General features: G+C 39.3%; 1 protein-coding gene and 1 long non-coding RNA gene across 5 annotated transcripts in view; one reads left to right on the top strand and one right to left on the bottom strand.

Annotated features, from left to right (window-relative positions):
* LOC112679672 overlaps positions 1–22,416 on the top strand; it is a 120,745-nt gene that overhangs the window by 83,012 nt on the left and 15,317 nt on the right. The gene's annotated exons all lie outside the window — the stretch shown is intronic.
* Positions 13,617–22,416, bottom strand: part of LOC112679670 (protein lozenge-like) — a 35,290-nt gene continuing 26,490 nt past the window's right edge. For both annotated transcript variants that reach the window (XM_025549559.1, XM_025549560.1), the window contains exons 4-5: positions 18,554–18,733; positions 13,617–15,517 (exon numbers count right to left, since the gene is read on the bottom strand). In XM_025549559.1, the coding sequence (XP_025405344.1) occupies positions 14,667–15,517; positions 18,554–18,733 (1,031 nt within the window). In that variant the 3' untranslated portion in view covers positions 13,617–14,666. The remainder of the gene's footprint in view (positions 15,518–18,553; positions 18,734–22,416) is intronic.

Genomic DNA, 22,416 nt, shown 5'->3' with positions numbered 1-22,416 from the left:
GCGCGCGTTCGATGTTTCCTACGCGTGTTGCAGAAATCGCAGCGAGTTTCTGATTCGTTATCGTGGCGACGGCATTTCCGTTAAAAAAAAACGTGTAAATCGAAACGAAAATAAGCTACGTATTTCTGTACGAGTTTTATATTTAAACGTACGCCATCAAGCGCCTCCGCGTCGCGCCAATAATACGGTATGGTGCGAGAGAAATAAAAATAAATGCATAAATTCAATATTATATACACGGTGGAAACGCGGCGCGTCATCGGTGCAGTTTTCGTCTCGGAGGGGCGCGCAGGAGAAGACGAACAGGAAAAAAACGTACGCAGTGAAACCTAATTACGTGTATCATTATTGGTATGCCGACGTGCGTTAAAAATATTTTCCGATACGTTATGTGACACACACACACACACACACACACACCCGTACCACGGTTATTACCACGGCGCAGGGGTACCGCATTTTACGTACGATTTATATGCGTATATCATCATGTGCACATATGTATATACTTTGAAATGCATTATGTTCGATGTGTGTGTGTGTTTGGTGACTTGGCGGCGCCGTCGGCGGCAGCAAAAGATGAACCGCAAGTGGCGGAAGGGTGAAGAAAGAAGGAACAAGAGCGGGGACAGGAGACGGAGATAATAAGAATAATAAAAAAAACACGAAAAAGAACGAGAGAAAAAAAACCGCCTTTTAATTAAACGCGTTTTATTTTATTATCACCATAGGTATTATTACTATTATTATTATTATTATTATTATACGTACTGCGCGGCCCCGCGTATGATAAATACGATATTCGTGACGACGAGGGGGATGGGGTGGCAGGGAGAGACGCATTTTCGTCCGCCCAGGGACGACGACGACGACGACGGGGTTGACATGTTTATTCGGCCATCACGCAGCAGTTTTGTCGGTCTCCCGACGACGGACGGCCAACCGCCCCGCCGCCGCCGCCGTCAGAAATATCGTTCCGTCTCACGCTGCGACCGTAATCCGACGTTATAATGTTATTACCTATTACCAGGTTGTACGCGAAAGGTTCACACACACACACATAAACTATAATAAACGCTCACGCACGCAGACACGTATTTAATATACGTTCGTGTACGGTAAATTAATATACGTGTGTGTGTGTGTGTGTGTGTGTGTATTTATAGTAATACAGGCCGTTTATTATTTTTCACATTATTTTAGTCGACCGCCGAAAACACGCCGCCGCTAATTGAATTCATTTACGATTACCGTCGTCGGGTTTCTTCCCAGAGATACGGTCGTGTTTTGTGGACGGATTATCGCCAATCGTAAATATCCGATTTTTGTCGCCCGTGTACGCGCACCGTATTATTATTTATAAAACGTCGTCGTCGTCGTTATTAATATTTGTGTTACGACGCCGCCGCGGTACAGGTTGGAGATGCGCACAGAATTGTGATGGGATTGGGTTTTGCCGCCGCGCACCACGTCCTTTGACGGCCACCGACGACGACACGGCCAAACCGCATACCTACGGAAAGCCGAACCGATTTATGTAATTTCAATTGGCCGTGCAAATTGAAAGTTATCGAAAAACTCTATGCTTTTGAATTTTTTCAATCACCAGACTTATTATAAAACAATTAAACGTAACAGGATTCGACATGATTTTTGAACCCAGAAGATGTCGATAATCCCCGTAGGACATACTGTGTGCCGTATTAAACTATAATATATTTTTTATGTAGACTAATACGTATTATAAAAAATGGACATTGTTAAAATAACGTGTAAGTTTATGGTTTCCGAGAAATGTTCACGAAATTAAACGACTAGTCGAAGAGAAAAAAAAATAGCTAGGCAAACTGTTTCTCGGGAACGCAATCATGCGTCGTGGATTAATAATGTTGTATTCATTATACAGTAAATATCATAAATTTGACGATATTTGCATAAATTAAACGATGCGTCCTATGACGTCTGCGTACACCGGACCTAACGTACGTTGAACGACGACACGTACAAAACGGGATTTTTTGAACATTCAGTACCTAATACCGAAATCATATTTTGTTTGCACGAGGATAAATTTAAAAAAAAAAAACAAAATAAATAAACAAAACGGTCGTTTTAGATATTTCTATTAAAAACGCAAATATCATTCCAACGCTACGTTAAACACGGTTATTTACGACACACGGGATCGCGCGAGTATCCGAGTTTTCTCCACGTGAATTACTGTACGTAAAGTAATAATTTAATAATAATTGTGTACGTTACCTACGTGCTGCGGCGGCGTTAGAGAAGAAACGTAAATAAAAAATATCGATTTCGATTTTTGACGTCGGGACGAAGAAGAAAGTCGAGAAAAAAAATCGGATACTCGTCCATCAAACAAAACACTGGTCCGTGAAAAAAAAATTACGTTTATTTCGTGGCTCTCGACCAACCGTCTTGGCTGTAAACGCTATCATATGCGTTCCGCCTAGAAATGTTAAATTCGTGAACAAATAGCTTAAATGAACTATTCACTTTGGTGAACTATTCTGACCTGTATCAGTACCTGTAATCTAACGGTTCGAAGTTCAAAAAATATATTGTGTATTATAAACTGTAACATAGTCCGTAAACTTTATATTATATATCTTTATTATTTACCATTAGTCAATTAAAATTTAAAATTTTTTTTAATTTTTAAATTTAAGTCAATTAGGTTTGTCGTTCAAAATCCAAAAACAGCTGTTTGCAATGATTGCATTAAAGTAACTGTTCATGAAAATAATTTTGTCAGATATTTCCATAGAACATAAAGAAATAAATATAGAATATATATGTTATTAAATTAATCTGTATACATAAAGGTTCCATGTTATAATATCTTCGGTCAAAATACCTTAGTCAAAATAGTCTCTATTGTGAAAATATCTTTGATAAAAATATCTTTTAAACTGATTAACTGATTCACAATTTTTTAAAGTATGCGTATTTTATAAATCAATTATATATTTATAAAAATCACAAATTATAAGTAATTATGTGCCTATTTTTTGATGTATTATTTAATACGATAATAATATATTATGAATAATAAAAATAGTATAGAAAGAGTAAAAAGAGAAAAGAAAATACATAAATAAATAAATAATTAAAAATAAAACTTATTATTATAGGGAATCATTTATCGTAGAATTGTTAATTGTTTTGTTAAATTAGTGATTAATACTGAAGATTATCAGATAAACCCTTAAATATTGAACTGTTGACATTTCAGAGCGATTTTTCACAAATGTCTATTTTTTTATCATGATATAGTGACGGAGATCACCTTCTAGTTTTCGTATTGCGAACTATGAACGACTATTTTAAAATACGTATTACATTTCTGCAATAAAATATAAAATTTAGATCGAAGATACAATAAAATGTAATAAGCCGATAAAAAAATAAATAAAAAGATATTTTGTTCAGTAATTTTTGTTTAAAGATATTTCGACCAAAGATATTATTTTGAAGATATTCTGACCGGTCACCATACATAAATAATGTGGTTTCGACATGTTTCTACGTTGAAAATCATTTGATGTAGTTATCGATAGTAGATATTTTAATTTACTATTCATATGACCTACTAACAGTGACAAAAACAACGAGAGAAAAAATAGTGAATTCAAAATATCGAAAAAAAATTTAGCGAAACTGAATTATAGCCATTTAAAATATATTGAATGTTTGGGAAATAACTATAATATTTCTTAGATATCAGTCAATATAGTGTAATAATGTAATTTCAATTGTTTAAGGGGCATATCATCCAACCGTATGGAGATTTATTGATGTGTTAAAGGAACAGCAATATTCATCGGAAGTTAAACACCAACAATTCATTGCCGGAACAAAAATTTCTAATAAAAAATATATATATATATAAATTATTCAGAAAAAATTAGAAGTATAACTTCATCTTATAATACTAATGACAATATTAATTATTTGAAAGGTATCGCGTATAACTTGAGCTTACAGATGTAAGGATTGTAATTTTTAATTAATACATATTTTTATAGCATTAAGACAAAAAAAAAATCTGTGAATAAAAATAATCTTGGTTTATTTTTGTTTGCAACATTTTAATCAACTTAAATATAAAATAAATTATAAAACATAAATAACATAAATAAATAATATTTCGCTCTTTTGGTTTTCGTAACAATGTAAACTTCGTTTATTCTTATATCACTATTTTGCATTCACTATTTATCAATTCGCTATTATTTTTCACGCAATTTTGGCCTAGAATCGCTAGAAATTATGGAAAATTCAGATGAGATCATTGTATAATTTTCCGTATTGTTCGGGGCAATACGACAAAGTCCTGCTGCAATAATCGCGCGTATTGCACCGTACAAGGTTTTCGTCGCAGCAACAAACGTAGAGCTTTTGTCTCGCTGACCGTTGGGGTGTTGTATACGGACCCTAATTGAAAGCTCATTAAAATTGCACATCTGTGTCCGTTCCTCGTCCCTCGATCGCGCGTGTGTATAGAGAGAGTTACAAGCTCCGCGAAGAATAGATGACCGTATTGTTGCGTAATACGCAATCCCTCTATCTCATCCCGTCGTCCTTCATTGGGATTACGCGTTTATATATATTTGATAAAATGTGCGTGTCTATGTGTTCAGATAGGGGTGTATAAATAGAACACACGTGCATCACATCTTACATGCACGTGTACCATACCTCATATTTATTGCGTTGGTACACCTGGTGCGCTTGGAAACTTTGAGAACTTTAACATTATTTTTACGGTATTCATCATCGCACTGTTGTTTTGTCAAACCCAGTAAACATGTAAGTTTAATATTTTATTGACGCGCAAACGCGAAAAAGTATTATGGTTGTGAAATTATATAATTATGTGCACTTATATTTTTGCTATAATTCGGAATGAATTATTTGAATACATTAATCGTTGCGCGTCAGAAACTTATTAGTACTTGAGTGTTGGAAAAAAAAAATGTCGGAGCAACCATGTCGGTAGTACTAATAAAGTAAATACACACATTGATTTCACGTTTGAACTGTACATTTTATATTACATATTTATAGTATGTGAACACTCGATTTGAAAAATGTTATAAAATCAAAATTTTTTTAAATAATTTATTTTTAAAAGGTGACGTAGAAGTATTATGAATCATATTTCAATCACTGAAATTGTGTGCGAGTTAAACCCTATGACATGCTTGTCATCATCCTTTCTAGGAATTGGGTTAAAAAATGGTTATGTCCTTTAACGTATTTGTGCCCGATTTTCTCGGTAACTACGAAACAGATTTATTACGCTTTTCACTAATGAATAGAATGTTTTACAGGGAAGGTTTCCTGGTGAATAATTTACGAGTACTTTATGCGTAGTAGTCGACGTCCAAAGTCGAAAAACGAACTATATAGCTACCAGGGGCGTATTTAGACTTACTTCTAAGGGGGGGGACTCAAATTTTTTCTTTAATTCAGGCATAAAATGTACAAGTAAAATCAGGTGAATCCTTTAATATTTGTAGTTGATTTTTTTTTAATCTTATACCGGATCCACTTAGAATTGACTATTGTGTAGTTCTTTTTTAACACCTGACTGTGTTCTGAAAGTTACGCTTGTGTTTTATTCGATTTTTCACTAAGGATAGACCTAACAAAAAGCCCAATTCATTATTCACAGCCACGCGTAATTTGATTTCGTTATAAAAGGATTTACATTAAAAAAATTTAAAATGTGTGTCTCACATATAATGAATTCCTTAAATACGGATTCAGAAGGAAAGGGGAAATCGTCCTTTCCTTCCTAAAATACGCCCATGATAGCCACCCAAAGCCAACCACGTCTTTCTCAGTGAAGTTCGAAAACGGGGTGTTTAATTTTTGTACGAATTTAAATTCGCAGTCGTCACTGAATCATAAAGGGAAACAATTAAACTGAAACAACTCCTGTATACGATACCAGCTGGTTATTTTGTACGATTTTCCATCGCGACGACTTATAATATACGTGAACGAGAGTTTCTGAAGTTTACGGCCACCCGATGATGTATTGCTTGCACGATGATGAAGCATTGGCGTAACTTTTTCCCATGCGACCGTTGGCACTTTCAAGTTCAAAACAGTTAATCAAATCCTTTCTATTCAGCGTCGCATCACGCATGACTGACAATAAGCGAACTTTTCGCTTCGGCCACCGATATGTAACTGCCTGTTTCAACCCTTGGCCGCTCGAAAAACCAGATTAGTCGGTATTATTGGTGTACGGTGCACTACACACACGGTGGTACATTTGTAATTTTTTTCATCACACACCCTCGTTACGTCCAGCGGCTTTGCTGCAGTGTTAAGTATATGATTACATCGCCAATAGTTTCCCTTATCGGCTCTATGATACACTGTGCAGCAGTCTGCGTAATATGGCATTCATTTTTCACGACCATTGGGTGTCCTGTGACCTCGCATATAGGGTTCCGTACGACTTTCATAAATCATCCATTTCTCTCCATTCCAGTCGGACGGTCCAGAAGAGCGAATAAGAAAAAAAAAGAAAGAAAAATACTTTGCAACTAGTTTCATTCCGCAATATCGAATCGATGGCGGCTGAACCGACGTATTGAGCCCCTTATGTAATTTTCCCATTTATATATATATATATATATATGTGTATGCAAGTATTATTTTTTCTTCTGTCTTCAATCCCCGGACTCGTGTCCGGAAAAGTGGTGCGCACCCCCGTTCGACGCAAAACACAACCATAAAATCAACCAACCATCAAACTGCGTGAGAGAGCCGAACGACAGAAACAAATGTCTCGGAAAATACAAGTGGCTCGTCATTAACATACATTATGCGCCCGTTTCGGAGAACTTAATGTAGCGGAATTTTTTTTCGGAAAACCGTTTTGTATGACGCGATATGACCAGGCGGCGGCACCGCGTTTCTCTCGAACCTTGGTACTTTTGGGGAAAAAAAAATAATATCCATACAAAGAGATAAAAACCGCCCGGCGTACAAGTATAAAAATAAATTAAATCGCGCTTATTACCCGTGACAAATCATGTTTTCTTTTTTTATTCTTTTTACACCCGTAACCCGCGCTCAATAACGGCCATAAGAGCCATCGCCGTGATCTCGAATGCGTTTCATTTTTTTTTCCTCCGTTCGCATCGAATTATCATTATTGTTATTATTATTATTATTATTATTATTATTATTATAGGTGTACCCTTTAATCCGTGCGCGTATAAATTATACGCGTGCGCGTTTATCGTCCGAAGTATTCTCCGGAGAGTCCGCTGGTCCCGGGCGCGCGCGTTCGAAACTTATGTTAATCCTCTCTGTCGTTACGCGCATTGTGTGCACCCCCTATGTCACGTTTTTAATGTTTAATCGTTTACGAAGCAACAACATTATAATATTTCACACTCGCCCGTTCGACCGCGTAACACGCTCGAGTCCATCGTCAGCCACGTCAGTCCGCAGCATCACACCGTATTGTGGCGTATGATTATTATTGTTGTACTGACCGTTACGTTGCATCCCCTTCGCGTACATTACGTGAACACTCGCAGCGAAGTTACTTGAACGGCGACGAGTTGGACTATAACACGTGATAGGTATCGTACAGCAATGCGATTAGTGTCGTACGGTGGTGAATAAATAATATTGTTGTGAAAAAGGTTGATCGTGTCTGGGTGCTTCTCTTTCGCTCTCTCAGAACATTTTTGGTAAACGTATACTATTATTATTAACATATTATTACAATATCGTATTTGTACGCCGCCGAACTCAATAACCATTAAAATGAGCAGTAGGGTTGGGGAAGGACCGGGCACATTGTAATAGCATTGTATACTTCTGCTGTTGTATTTGAACAAAACTACGTGTTGTCCTCTACACGCAACCCCCTATCGTGTTGTAATAGGCAATAACATCGTATGTATACAATAACATTCATAACGATACGTGCGATTGCACGGAAAACATCTCGGCCTACTCGATTAACCCCGAACCGTGGTTTTAAACAAATTATAAACTAGATCCAACTACGACGTGCTTAAATTTAATCATTTCACGACAGCACATTTTTTTTATTTGAAAATGTGTACTTATAATTTAATACTGTTTGGATGCATCGTAATCCACATGTTATTGTATGACGCGTCTGTTTTCCCTTAGTCTGATGGTGTAATAATATATACTCATACGTTACCTTCGTCACAAAACCCTTGATTTAGTATGGTCTACCAATTATTTAAGGTTCCAAGTGAAGCGACGAATGGTTTTTTTTTTTTTTGTCTGCCAACTAGATTTCGACCAGAAAGATTGCTACACTCATAAAAATGAGTGATGCGTCCTAGTAGAAAATATTGTCTAATTGGTGACTTTGACGGATCATTTTTCGGATTTCTCTACAGTTTTCCAAATAGTAGAGGAAAACTGATGACAAGATACGGAAAAACGGCATTATTACGAAACACCAGTATTCGACGGAATCGAATTTATTTTATTCGTCATTACTCAAAATATAATAACTTTAGGGACTCGAAATGTTCGCTGTACACTAATAACACACGTTATCTGTTGAGAAACATAACGGACGTTTTGCTAGTGAGTGATTTATGGCTTACTAAAAATATTTTCAACTCTCAAACTCACCAGCCTTATGAACTTAACATTTTCCAATTGTTGTTCTGTGTATACGACGTACGTATAATAAATTACACACGTAGCTAAAAGTTGAAGTTGAAATATGTATTCCTTGTGCTTAATAGGTAAACATTTCCCTTGATGTTCCATACTCATGCACCAAAATGCAAATCAAAACCATCTTTTTGGATTTATGGCACCAGATTTCTGGTTTGGAACGATAAGAAAATATTGACTGACAAAAAATCGTAACACGCATAAAATATGTATGATGTCAACCCGTGTTTGTCGAGAAAAAACAAGTATAAATAGTACATCGTTGTGTACAAACAAATTGAAAAAAATAAATTTCAAGATCAAACGCGATTGTTTTAAAACTTAAATTAAAAAATATTTAAGACTATTATTATTTCTCTTTTCCCTGTGCGGTCCTTTGCAAATATTTAATAATAATTACAAGTTGGAAAAATCGCGTTCTCTTTATCCCGCAAATTAATAGATTGATTTATCGGGACCCTCTGCGAGTCTGCAGTTTACCCTTTGAAATATTGTAATTACTAAAAAAGAGGAGGAAATAATAATTAACTTTTATCCTCAACCTCCGGTGAAAATAGTTGTAAAATGTTACTGAAATTCCAAACTTTCAGTACGCAACTAATTTGACGTAGCGGTCGTTTATAAATGTCACGTGTAATAACAAGCCAAAATTGGTAAAACGGATTGTCGTAAAATGAATTGATCAGAATGCGTGTTAATATATTCAGTAGCAGAATACACTTGATGTAATAGAAAAATAAATAAATGTTTGTGGTTTATTCATAGATGTATCCATATTTAATTATACATTAAATTACATATATTTTAAAATGTTATGAACCGCTTTTAATAATAGTAATTATGAAAATTCCTTTGACCGTGTTTTAGTAATGTTGTTTATTTTCAAAATTAAAATCCACCAAACCTAAGATCCATAATTTTATCTAACTGGTTGCTTGTTTTATACAACTATTTTTATCATCTGAAGCACCCTTAATCTAAATACATAGTTTTACTTTTTTTTATTTTAATATATTCCATTTATAATTATTCAAACAAGAATATAAACTTCTGATCAAATGATATTTTTCATGATTTCAAAAATATTTTGTTTACATTTCAAACAATTATTTTTGTAAGAATCTGTATTTCGGCCTTCTAATCAAGAAATCATCGAGGATAATTTTCCAAGGATTTTCAGAGTCAAAGGTTCAAGACATAAAACGATGTTTTACGATTGTTAGTCAATTTTCGTTGAAAAATAATTATAATCGTTATGATGAAAACTGTTGCTCGAGCCACGCGTGATGTAGTGTATAAAAAGTCGCATTTATTTCAGGTCCTCACTTACCAGTACATGGGTTAAGTACAACTAAATTTTTTTATTTTTTTTTAAATAGCGATAATTTTTTTGCCATCAAAAAATTATTTTCGTCTTTTGTCTTAGTGCAAATGTCTCATTTGTTATTTTATAATTATGGCAGTGATTATCATATACTCGTATTTGAGATAAACTCATAAATCCAACAAGCTATCGTTAGATCGATATATTGTGTAGAACTACGTAAGATTATTTCGAAAGTCTTGTGACTGGGAGGTCTGCTGGTCGAATACAGCATTCCATACAATAACGGCCAAATCAGGTGTATTTTGTACCAATGTAATGTGTCTTTTTATTCAACTTTGATTCCTTGCCTTTCGTAAGTCGATAAACAATATGTACACGCATGACACGACGAACAACAGTCGACAAATACAATTACATACGCTTATACAAATTAGCAATGTGTATTAATGAACGAATTAAAAATAATCTGAAACGTTAAAAAAAATACGTTTAACGATTCCTAGCCATTTCGGTTTGAAGTTTACCGTACCGTGAATCGTTTCGGTTCTGCGTGCTGCTGCAGCGATAGAATAATGTAATCGACACGACACGCGCGTGTGCTATCCGATGTACAATCGTAATAACAATATCGGATGATGTACTATCGTTGCCGAACGGTCCGGCACCGGAAGGCGCGTAATCGACGTGTACGATGTTAATCCAAAACACTAGATCGGAATAAATATGTGTTCGTCATCCGATCGCTGACCGAACATTGAATGTTTTTTGTTATCACGAACACCATGTCACGGACGATGCACGTGCACTTGTGTACGCCACGCGAAGGCTCGACGTACACAACTGGTATATTTTCGGCCGCTGATTCCCCGACCGTGCAACGAACCAAATACCGATATACCTGCGGTGAAGGACCGTTAAATTTTCCTTTTCGTGACCATGATAACGAGGTACTGCACAAAAGGACGAATCGACAACGTAGTCTAAGCAGGTCGCGTTTTACTCACGAACAACTGACGACGATAACGAGTACCGGCAGCGTCTCGAACACCTTTGAAAGCGCTTTTTCGCCGTACACGGAGATGGTATTGAACTAAATGTTCCACGAAAATAATGACAAGTGGGTCGCGGCGAAACAAAACTGGAATGCAATAAACAATCGAACCGAACATCTCACCGTCAAACCCACCCCGGCGGACTCGGCGTGATATGTATACATCACGGGTCGTGCAATCAACCCAAAATAAACTGATTCGGACGTCGAACCGGTGGACTGATAGTGCGTCGCAACGGTGTACTTAACCGAGTAAAAATAACGATGCGATTCTTCGACGTGCGTTCGAAGGCGACGTCGAAGAGGAGCGCATCAGTCGACGGGGTCGTGCGCGGACGGCCCACGCGTACAACAATACGCACGTCACGAGCATATCAAAATATACATCCGCGCGCCCGTTCGCCACCGCCCTCAGAACGGTTCGCCTACCCGGTGTCATGTTTATTGACAAGCCAATTTCCACGGCGTGTCCCGAAACTTCCCCTCGTCGTCGACGGGTCTCCCCCGGCAATTCCTAATATTTGGTGTGAACATGACAGCACACCGTGAAATCACATTACTACTACCTATACACGTATATATTTACATCGTTTCTTTTGAACAGCCGAATCGTTCTCGCACACACGTCTATCTATGTGTGTGTGCTCGTGCGTGTGTGTGTGCATACAGTTTTATTTTTTTCCCTTATATTTTCCACCGCCTCTCGACGCCCTACTTGCCCTACTCCCGCCGTGCCGACGATCTCGCGACGGATACGCGCACACGTATACGGATCGCCGAACCCGACGCGCCGTGTGCCTTTTCACTCTTTATTAAATCAACAACAACCCACTCTCGGCCGTTTCCCCCTTGCACAGTCCCTCCAGCACACGCAATGTGACGCGACTGCTGATTTTTCGTTATTACCGCGCGCGCGCGTATTCCGACGCTGCCACCACCGCCGCCGCCGCTGCTTCTGCACTGTTTATCGTATCTTTTTTATTTTTTTATTATTATTATTTTTTTTTTCCACGCACGGTTTTCTCGCCCTTCATTCGATATATACTATTATTACTATCCGCAACGGGTCTCGGGTTCGATCATCGTGCGCGCGCAATATGACGATTAGACCGTACACGGCGCAAAAAAACAAAAATAAAAAAAAGGAAACAATCCCGAACGTCACCGGGGAACGATCGAAATCGTAAAAACATCACTGGCACGATCGCAGTCGATGATATATTGTAACGTACGTGCGCGGCCGTGCCGAAGTTTCCAAACGATCCGCCGACGCGCACGTGCGACGATCGAGTCCGGGCGCGACGTTTTTACTGTCGTATTTCGACACACCGAAACCGAGTACAGCAACGAACGTTGTTTTTACCTTACGGCGACGTTTGGAAGTCGGTTAAAATACTGTAGATTTTGATACGGTTCGTACGGTTCCTTGGCGAACGCGCGTTAAACATATTCATCATAAACGAGATTTATATATTTATTTTTAAAACACGTTTAATATACCATGTGCAACTGAGCAGCATCAAATAATGTACTTAAAATACAAGCGGTATTGTCCGACCGTATTTCGTAGTGGTGATTTTGCTTAATATCAGCTCACATAACCAAAATCCACTACTACATGCAGTGATCAAACAAAACCTTGTAGGTAAAAGGCCTCCGGGAAGACCAAGAATGCGCTGGGAAGACGCTATAAAAAAAGGATGTTTAACAGATGGGAGCTGGTTCCAACCAAAGAAATCGAGCACTGGATAGAGAGGGATGGAAGTTTGGTTATGAGACGGGAGGCCCAAAAAAAAGACGGTTATGAGGCCCAAAAAAAAAAAAGAAAAAAAATTAGCTCACAATGGTCACATTACGCACTTTATCGATAAGATTTCTGCGGCCGTATTGTACGATATGTTTTCATTGTATTGATAATGTTGAACTTACTTCTGTAAAAAAAAAAGCACGATTCCGATGCGACTTACACTTTTAAGTTGGGAAATACGCTTCGTTTTACCCTCGACTCGGCGGGAAAAGCTCATTAAGAATCATTTACACCAGTGATGTGATGAAAACAACAAGACGCTCGTACTCGCATCGACATTTAATCCTCTCAAAACCACCACATGGTCACTTTTACCGACTTGTTCCTGGAGAACGGTGCACACTTCGTCCCACACGAAACGCGATCGAATCGTCTACGTTACCCCGATGAGACGTGTTCGTATTACAATTTTACCGATGTTGTATCTATTTTTCCACATAGCAGTGATTTACGGAGTTTTGCTTAGGCTACATATTGTACACATGAACTGTTTCCCCCGAAAGCAACGTTAACCGGTGACGGCGACGGTTTTACTACTGATTTAATTATCGACGTCCGAACTTTTGAGTCCGTTCGTGACCACGAATATTTCAATAGTGTTAATAATCAATAAACACTGGTCTACTTATAAGTCAACAATCAAGTAATATTGTTTTCTTTTATTCACATAATAATAATAATAATAATAATAATAATAATATCGTACACTTGAAACAAAAAAAAACGTACTCATACAGTGTGAAGACGAAAACCGTACAATTATAATTTAAACGACACTATAATATATAAAAACATACACTACCGTTTGATAGATGGGTCCGTGGGAGGGGTGGGGGCTAATACGATGTTATTCTCGGACTCGTACGACGGTGGTATTAAAATTGGTAATCGTAAACGGTGTCTAAACGCGACGTAGACGTGGACAGCGAATTTCACTAACGCGTAAATGTACACATTAATAGGATATTTGAGACGTTAGAGAGTAAACGTGGAGGACCCGTGTATCCGTAAACTGTACGCGTACATTACGACTGTTTCGTTTGACAATGTAACGATAGACTCGATGATAATATTTTATAATGAACACCGGACCGTTAGCATTCGAATGCGGTACCGTGCAAATAGTGGTTCGGTCATAACGGATGTCTGCACGGCACGTAGACGGAACTGCGATGCATAGACTTGGAGCGCAGTGTTCGGAAAAATTCGAAGAGTCAAAGAGTGAAAAAAAACGAAAATGTTCAATAAATATTCGAGTGTGTATTCGTTGTGTACGTTTTTCGAAATAACGTCGCGGGGGAAGTACAGGTGATCGTGTTTAAGGGGTTCGAAAAAGGTGCGCTAATCGCACGTTGGACGGACGGAGGGTGAAAAGCGTGATTTCGGGCGAGACCATATTAGAGTCGTCTTACGAAACGATGACGAGGGGACGGGGTACTTCCAAGTGCCGAGGTCACACACAGGGTGGAACTTCTACATCATTCCCTTCGTCTGTACATCGGCTACTGCGCAACGATCCTTTTCCCTCGCGACCGGATGTCGACCACTGTTCGCGGTCGACATTCCAACGCGTTTCGTTGCGGATCGCGCGTTAGACTTTGGGGGTACTAAAACCTAACATTTTTTGCTTCCGTGGCGGACTACTCGGGGGGGATACGTATTACAACGCGTAAACGTTATGTGGGTAATATATCACAAAACGGCTGACGACGTACAAGTGCGATTTCCGATCGTCGTCGGCGGCCTCGGTGGGTGTATCAGTAGGGCCTCCAGACGTCCGTCTGCTTGGCGCTGCACGTCTTGGCCGAGACGGGCGGCGGCGACCGCGACGTCGCGTCGTCCTCGTCCGTCGGTCGGTCGGGCGATCTCGTCGGCTCGTTCTCCGGCCCGGCCGACGCGTCCCCGTGCCCGTCCTCGGCCACTGCCGCCCCGACGGCCGCGGCCCCCTTGTGCGCGGCCGCGGCCACGGCGGCCGACTCGTTGTCGAATATCATCGTGTTGCGTATGTGGCTCAGGTACGGGTTCGGGTACAGCTGCGAGTACAGCCATTGCGTGTGCGGTTGCAGCAGCGGCGCGTTCAGAAACAGGCTGAACAGCGACGGGGCCACGAGCGGTACGGGCTGCGTGACGGCGGCTGGGTGTTGCGGCCGCGGCGATACTGCGGCCGCGGCCGCCGTCACGTGCGGTGGTGGCGGTGGTGGCGGAGGCGGTGGCGGCAACTGCGCGACAGGATGCGCGGGCGTCGTGGTCGTCACCCCGTCCACGGCCGCTACACGTTTCTTGTCGTCTCCACCGTTGTTGTTGTTGTCGTCGTCGTCGTTGTTGTTGTTGTTGTTGTTGTTGTTGGTCACCGCCGCTGCTGCCGACGGTGACAGGCGATCGGCGGTCTTCTCCGTTCTGCCGTCCCGGTGCCGTTTGTGATGATGATGATGGTGATGGTGGTGCTGGTGCCGTTTGTGCCCGGCCCCGGCCACCGTGGTCAACAGGCCCCTGTGACCCCGGCTGCTGGTCCGGTGGCCCCTGACCGTCGCGTTCTCTACGCTCACGTTTACACTTATAGGGCCCAAAGGTTCCGCCGCGGCCGGTCTGCCTCCGTTGCTGTTGGCCTCTGCAAAAACACGTAAACATCGATCAACATACTGCGCACACTTTCGTACAGTTCGGAGACTCGGTCACCCGCACACGAACAACACGAGACGAAAATGTTATCATTCAAAGTTCATCCCCAATCTTTCGTAGATATACCTCCCTTACATGTTTGATTTTTACCTGTTCACGCGTGTAAACGTATATATTTTGGATTTTTTTGACCAATGCAATCGCATGTTTCGGTACGTTTTAAATCAATCATTACTAAAACAAAGCGTGTAAAATTGCTACCATTAACGGAACTCCTATAGGTGCCTTAGGAAAAACAACCCCTTCGCCGCGCCGCTGGTTCCGGCATCTGTTTCCAGAGCTTTCCCTGCGCACTGAAAGTACGATTTCACGCGGTTTTCGACTGCCCGACGATAAACCGTCCGATAACGTTGCATAATGATACACTATGCGCTCCGAGCCCAACCGGTTCAATACAATTACTATCACGTACGCACAAGATTCAATCGTCGCAATCGTATGTTCGATTCGCCACATCCAACGAACCACCCCGCAGGGAAAATGTAAACAAACGAAATATTTAAAACCGTGATGCTTCGTTTTGAGTGCTACGTTTTTCCGTCGTCTGCGACCGCGACGGTTAGCGAAAAATTTCCCGCTGAAGTCGCGCGTGTGTTTCGATCACGATTACTCGCCTCCGAGCCGGAAAGCTCCCGTAATAGATTAACGCGACGGTTTCGGGATGAGCGCGATCGTTCGTGGAAAAAATAAAAACGTTTAACCAACTGACTGCGTTACGTGTTCGAAACAAAAGTCAAAGAAAACGGTTTTATCTCGTAGAAAGTGTTACGCACTGCACATAATAATATGTCGCGATAACTTATTAAACTTATTTAGAAGTTTGAACTCGTTTCCCGCTGCTCAAGTAAATATACCGTGTTCGAAGGCACCCGTTGGCGTATATCACGATGTCTAGACGTTGCGCAAATACGATTGTACATTTTAATAAAAATATCGCTGCTATAATATAAAATGATTTTGTGTTGGTGCATTCGTCCCCGTGAACGTTAAACAAATTCTTCCGTCGTTGAAAGCGTTCAATAGTTATATTATTATTATTATTATTATTATTATTATTGTACGTCAATGCGCGATCCGAACGAATCCACCCCGACTTTCAGAATTTCTGAATCGGAGACTAGTTGAAGAAACAATTCGCTGTTCCCCGGCACATCGTGGCCGTTTTGTAGAGTTTCGATTTTAGCAAAATAAAATACCTTTAAAACCATTTGAATACGCTTTACTTCCTGTCATTTGGGTCCGAATGACGTGTAATATACAAATGAAACGTAACACACAACTATACGAGTGTGATAAGTGGTAGCACTAGTGGTGCAGTAATATAAAAAGTTTTGAGTATACACCAATTGTAAATAGAAAAGGAAGAGTGGGATTAATTCCTACTAACTCACTTTTTTTTCTTTTTTTTTTTTTTTGGTTTTGATCAATAAGATTAGCTAACAAAATAAAGATCCGAATTTAAAATTAACAAAATACAATTTAAGACCGTTTTTTGTGACCTATATTTTCGTGCAACAGTTTTAATTTTATATTTTTAATTTTAAAATGTAAAAATAGTAACGGTTCCTAATAAACGTAATAGCAATGAAATATGTTTGGTATTTTGGATTGCTGTAGAAAAAAAAACGTCAAAATTCGTTAAAACTGCTATTATGGTTAAAATGTTTATAGCATAGCTGGTATATCTGTATACCTGCGTATCACAAATTGCAGGGTGGGCGGAAATAACGTGCTATATAACATTTTTTTGGATTTCATGTTTTTGCGAGATAACGTGCTACAAAAGAATATCGATCTATTTTAAAAATCGTGAAATTCCTAAAATATTTTTATCGTACACAACTATCGTGTACAAATATTCACTGTTCACAGTAAGTTGACACGCCGCGCGACATGCGGATATCACGATTGTGCAACATATATTTGAAATAATTTTGTTTAAGTTTAATTCATAAATGGACACAGTTCATAAAATTGCTACATAGCACGTTATTCTCGCCCACCCTTCAATTATCAATATACGCATTAACCGAAAAATTAAGAAGTCGTATGCCCACGTATAGAATCACGACCCTCAATTTTTACTTTTTTCTAATGCGAACCCTACGAATAATTTATAATAGAATATAAATATAACAATTTGAAAAATAAATAATACGTAAATGTAGTTTTTTCAAATTTTCTTGTGTTATTTGGAAACTTGTGCTTGAATTTTGAAAACTATAGTTTTCATATTAGGTTTTATATTGGAAATTGTTACTCTTAAATCTGGGTTTTCAACCAAACTTGTTATTAAATAATAATATAATATATTATTATATTATTATTATATTTGTGGCTAAAATGATTGAAATACACGAATGCGGTACGAGTGTAAAAATAGCCAGACATTAAATGCCAATCCAATTAAGATCGGTGACCACGATCGCTTATAGTTAACAATCCATCATCAGATAAGATTACGTTACACGCAATTTTATTCGATATGTATATATTGTACGTTCATAATAATTAGATTAAATTAATACATTTCAATATGAATAACCATATGTTTTTTGTTTTTGGGAACCCCCGAACTGTCTTTCGCAACCCCCAGGTCGCAAACCACTGCACTGCACCACTGGGTAGCACAACCTTAATTCCTCTAAATAGTAACATACAGCGGTAACAAAGTGTATGATAATTACTGATGTATTGTTGTACTCGTTGCGGGTACAACTTTCCGGCGCGATAATATTTGATTTCCGTTTTCGATCCGGCCGCGTCAGAAAAGAAAGCGATTCACGAGAATGAGCGTACATTAACTTTTGGTCGCGAACAACTGCTAAATAAACATTATCGATTCGAGTGGAAACTTTATTTATCCGGAAACGGTTTTTCGCTGACGTCGGTAAACAAAACGTTAATAACATCGGTTCGTCGGTAATATTGTACCACGCGTTCGTCGCTGCAATGTACATGTTACCTGTGCTCGTGTTAATCGTCTGTTGAATCACTTCAGTGGTCGTCCCGTTGTACGGGAAGATGTTGGTGAAGTTCGAGTGCTGGAACGTCGGCGGACCGCAATTGTTAGCCAGATAAGGAGGGTATGCTGCGGTCGACGGTAAAGCTCTGGAAAACGATGTGCCCCACGAGTGGGCAAGTCCTGCGAAAGAAAACGGGTTCAATGTCAAGACCGTGGTAAACCGTGGTAAACCTAATCCAACCGTGAACCAGCAGCGTCGTGGCTGGTCGAGCGGTATTTTATTTTTTATTTGCTCTCACGCTTTTTAAGACACTGCTGAGTCCGTAATCAAACACGTATATATTGGTATTGTAACGACTCGCGGACAATATAGTATTTGATATTCTTACTTTTTTTATACGTTTTCCGTCCCGTTATTGTATCCTTTTAAACTTATGATTAATGTACTCATTTTTATTGTGTACATTTATAGCCTCCCGTCAGCAAATAAATGGTTAAACTAACTAACATTTGTACGAAGCAACATAATTTATTGTGTTCTAAAGACTCCGTGTAAATTTTATATTAATTACCCGGTAATTATTTCCTTTATATATTGGATGGATTATAACGTTATTTTCTTTGGAAACCATTTACTTTTTAAAACGGTTCCAAACACTACGCTTAACGGTGTTTTACCTTTTATTATCGGCACAAAAATTAATATTATTATTTAAAGTTTCTTTTTTTTTTCATAAAAAAATTTGCACATGCGTTTTTATCGAAACTTTAAATCTCGATCACCTAGTGTAATAACAACAAAACGTCGGCCAACAATAAGGTACTATTATAGTTTTGGATTCGGGGTCAGAGGACGAACATGCAGTGCTGGTGCGTTAAAACATTATCATCACATATATTAGTCTTTTAACGCAGTGTTAAGCAATTACAACGAGAGCGAGAAAACTTTTTCCACTCGAAACCTCGTTTGATAAACTGAAATATTATCATAGGATGAGCGTAACGCGGATTAAAAAGACGAGACATGCTAATGTTTCAGTGTTGGGCGTGCGCGCGCACAATTATAATACGAAATAATAATAAAATTATTCCGGCCGCGGGAAAAGTTGGATCGTAAAAATGCCGCCCAAATTGTTATCGGCGGACGAGCGAATAAGTAACAAACTGCTGCAACGACGTCATAACATAAATTATAATTTAACCGCGGTAATATACAGGTATACACGATTTGCTACGATTTTCGCACGACGTACTTTGTAGGTCTACAACATAATACATTCAGAAAGATTCATGAATTCACTGAACACCACGTGCCCTCGTTAAATTTTAACATCATCACACCTAGATGTCGGGATCACAAATGCTAATTAAAAGCGATCGATAAATCATGGTTTCTAATTTAACAGGAGTTAGGTTTATAAACAAAATAAGAAAAAAAGGAAATAACCGTAATAACTTTCTATATGCAAACTATTAGGTAGTAAATATGCACAAAAACTTGCATGAAACTGCTTCATAAGTTAGAAATTAGACGTGAGTCGTACTTAGATTTAACATTTGAGTCGATATTTTTGGTTTTTTTTTAGATAAAATCACCTACGAGGTGAGAAAAATATGAGAAACATTTTTATATTTTTTATTATCCAGCATAGAAAATATTTAATTTCCATTTATTTTATTATTAAAAAGAGCGAAAATCCTAGGTTAGATCATTTCTATGTAATTTCACGGTATGGTGAGATATAGTGATGAATGGTATTAAGCTTTTAACCATGAAACCAATGAACCATTGTTCTCGGAGAAACGATTCCGAGTGAAACAAGTCGGGATGATCAGTTTATTTTTCTGAAGATGGTTGATATAATAGAGACAAATTTCTCAATAAAGTAAGCTTTAATGTCCCAACCGTCACAAAAAAAAAGGCATTTAAAATATTTCGAAATTTCAAAATTACTTTACCTAAATAACTAATATCGTTTAACGGAAATTCGTTGAAGTATCCGATTTCATCAAAAAGTTATTCTGTACCGTTTTTAAATCACTGTCGGGAATTTCAAATTATTTTCTTTTGGCTGCAATGAAAACTTGTATCCGATTTTCAGTCTACATGTATAATACATATAATAAAATGTTATGAATTTTCGACTGGAAAAATGTAGCGGTTTCGCGAGATTCAAAGTTTAGCTAGAAAAACGTTGCCGTGCACGCGATACGCAACTATCTATTTCGCCGGTTGTTAGAAGTTTCACGTGCGTTTCAACGTGATACGCATAATATCGTATTGGAACCGATGATCGAGCGCGTACACCGGAGGGGAAAACGATTCGCACCTCGTAGCCGCGTCACCGGTAACAGTACGCGCGTCCATGGTTAATAATTACGAATTGCTCTACGGTATGCCGTGTATATTATTAAAATTATTATTATTATTATCATTACTGTGCGTCGTCGTTCGTGCGAATTTCCACGCCGTGTGACCTTTGAGGTGATTGCAAAGGGTTAATTTAATTTGATCGCCTCCGACGGTGGTAACGGTGGAGACGGTGGCGTCGACGACGATGACGACGACGTTATCAGTTACGAAAAGGGTTGGCAGGCACTTATTATTAAAAGGTCGCGCGGAGGGTGGAATAACGTAAGATACCGGGGTGGTGGAACGCGCTGCGAGAAGGTGATATTTACGCGAACGGCGGTGGCAGTTTAACTTTTACAAGCGTCAACACATAAAAGGGCCCACTCTCCGCCGACCGTCCGCGGGCATACGTGCGCGCGCGCGCACGCACACGAAGTGAACGGGTTAGCGGAAGGGACGCGGCGACGAAAGGGTTGCAAAACCCTTTATTATGTTGACAGCGCGGCGCACCTTTTGTGTTAAGCCGTCAGCGCGAGCGGAGTGAACGCGTTTGCACCGCGTACTCGCGCGCACACGTATATTTATGTGCGCGGCAGCTCCTGCGGGCCCCGTCGCAATACACGGGAGCGCGCGCGCACTAATTACATCCACTCAAACGGCTTTTAATTTTAAAACGCCATAACAAGCCGCCGCCGCCGCCGCCGCCGACGACCGCACACGCGCGTTCGCGTACACACCTCGTCTCGGCGTTTTATAATCTTTCCGGTGCTTGTTCCGCGGCGGTCCGTGTTCGGGACGGTTTCGCACCGAAAACGATCTCGCGATTCGACTACGCGACTCGCTCTCACGGTCGACATCGAGGTCTACCGGGTGCGGTTGCTCGACGTTTAGGTACGCCTCGGCATCATCGTCGTCATTTCGAAATTTACTGTCCTGAACTATATCACGAACAATCGGTGACCTCCTTCAATTCTAGACATAATCCTCCCGTCGCTGTACCGCGGTCAAAGACAAATTGCTCCTCTAACAGTCCGATGCGTCGCCTACCGGCGTTATGCGATCGTATTAAAGGATTTGATTTTTTTCGTTTTTTTTTTTTTTTTGCACCACGTTAAAGACACGTTTTGTTTTTAGTTCGAATAATCAATGTACATTTTCATTTGATAATTATTACTTAATCGTTCTTTATAAATATTACTGTATTCCTAACCATTGGGGTGTTTGTTTATTTATTGATTTTTAAAACAATAAATATATATTATTATTGTGTACGCGATCGGTTCGGCGTGAGAAAAACCGACGGTCAAGCCCCTGGTAACGGTACGCAGTACCATGAGAACGGTTCATATTTTATTTCGCGGTCATCGTTGTTTTCAAAAATATACAATGTTAATCCATAATATCGTCAGTGCCGAATTTAACCATTGTGCCGCTTTAAGCACTAAACAAATTGACGCCTTTCAATACAAATATTTTTCTAGGCTAAAAAATGTTATTAAATCGTACAACT

This window comes from Sipha flava, unplaced genomic scaffold, assembly GCF_003268045.1.
Source record: "Sipha flava isolate LNK unplaced genomic scaffold, YSA_version1 166_pilon_pilon, whole genome shotgun sequence".
NCBI classification, from domain to species: Eukaryota; Metazoa; Arthropoda; class Insecta; order Hemiptera; family Aphididae; genus Sipha; species Sipha flava.
Note: the sequence above shows the minus strand (reverse complement) of the source record. Positions and strands in the feature narration are given on the sequence as shown.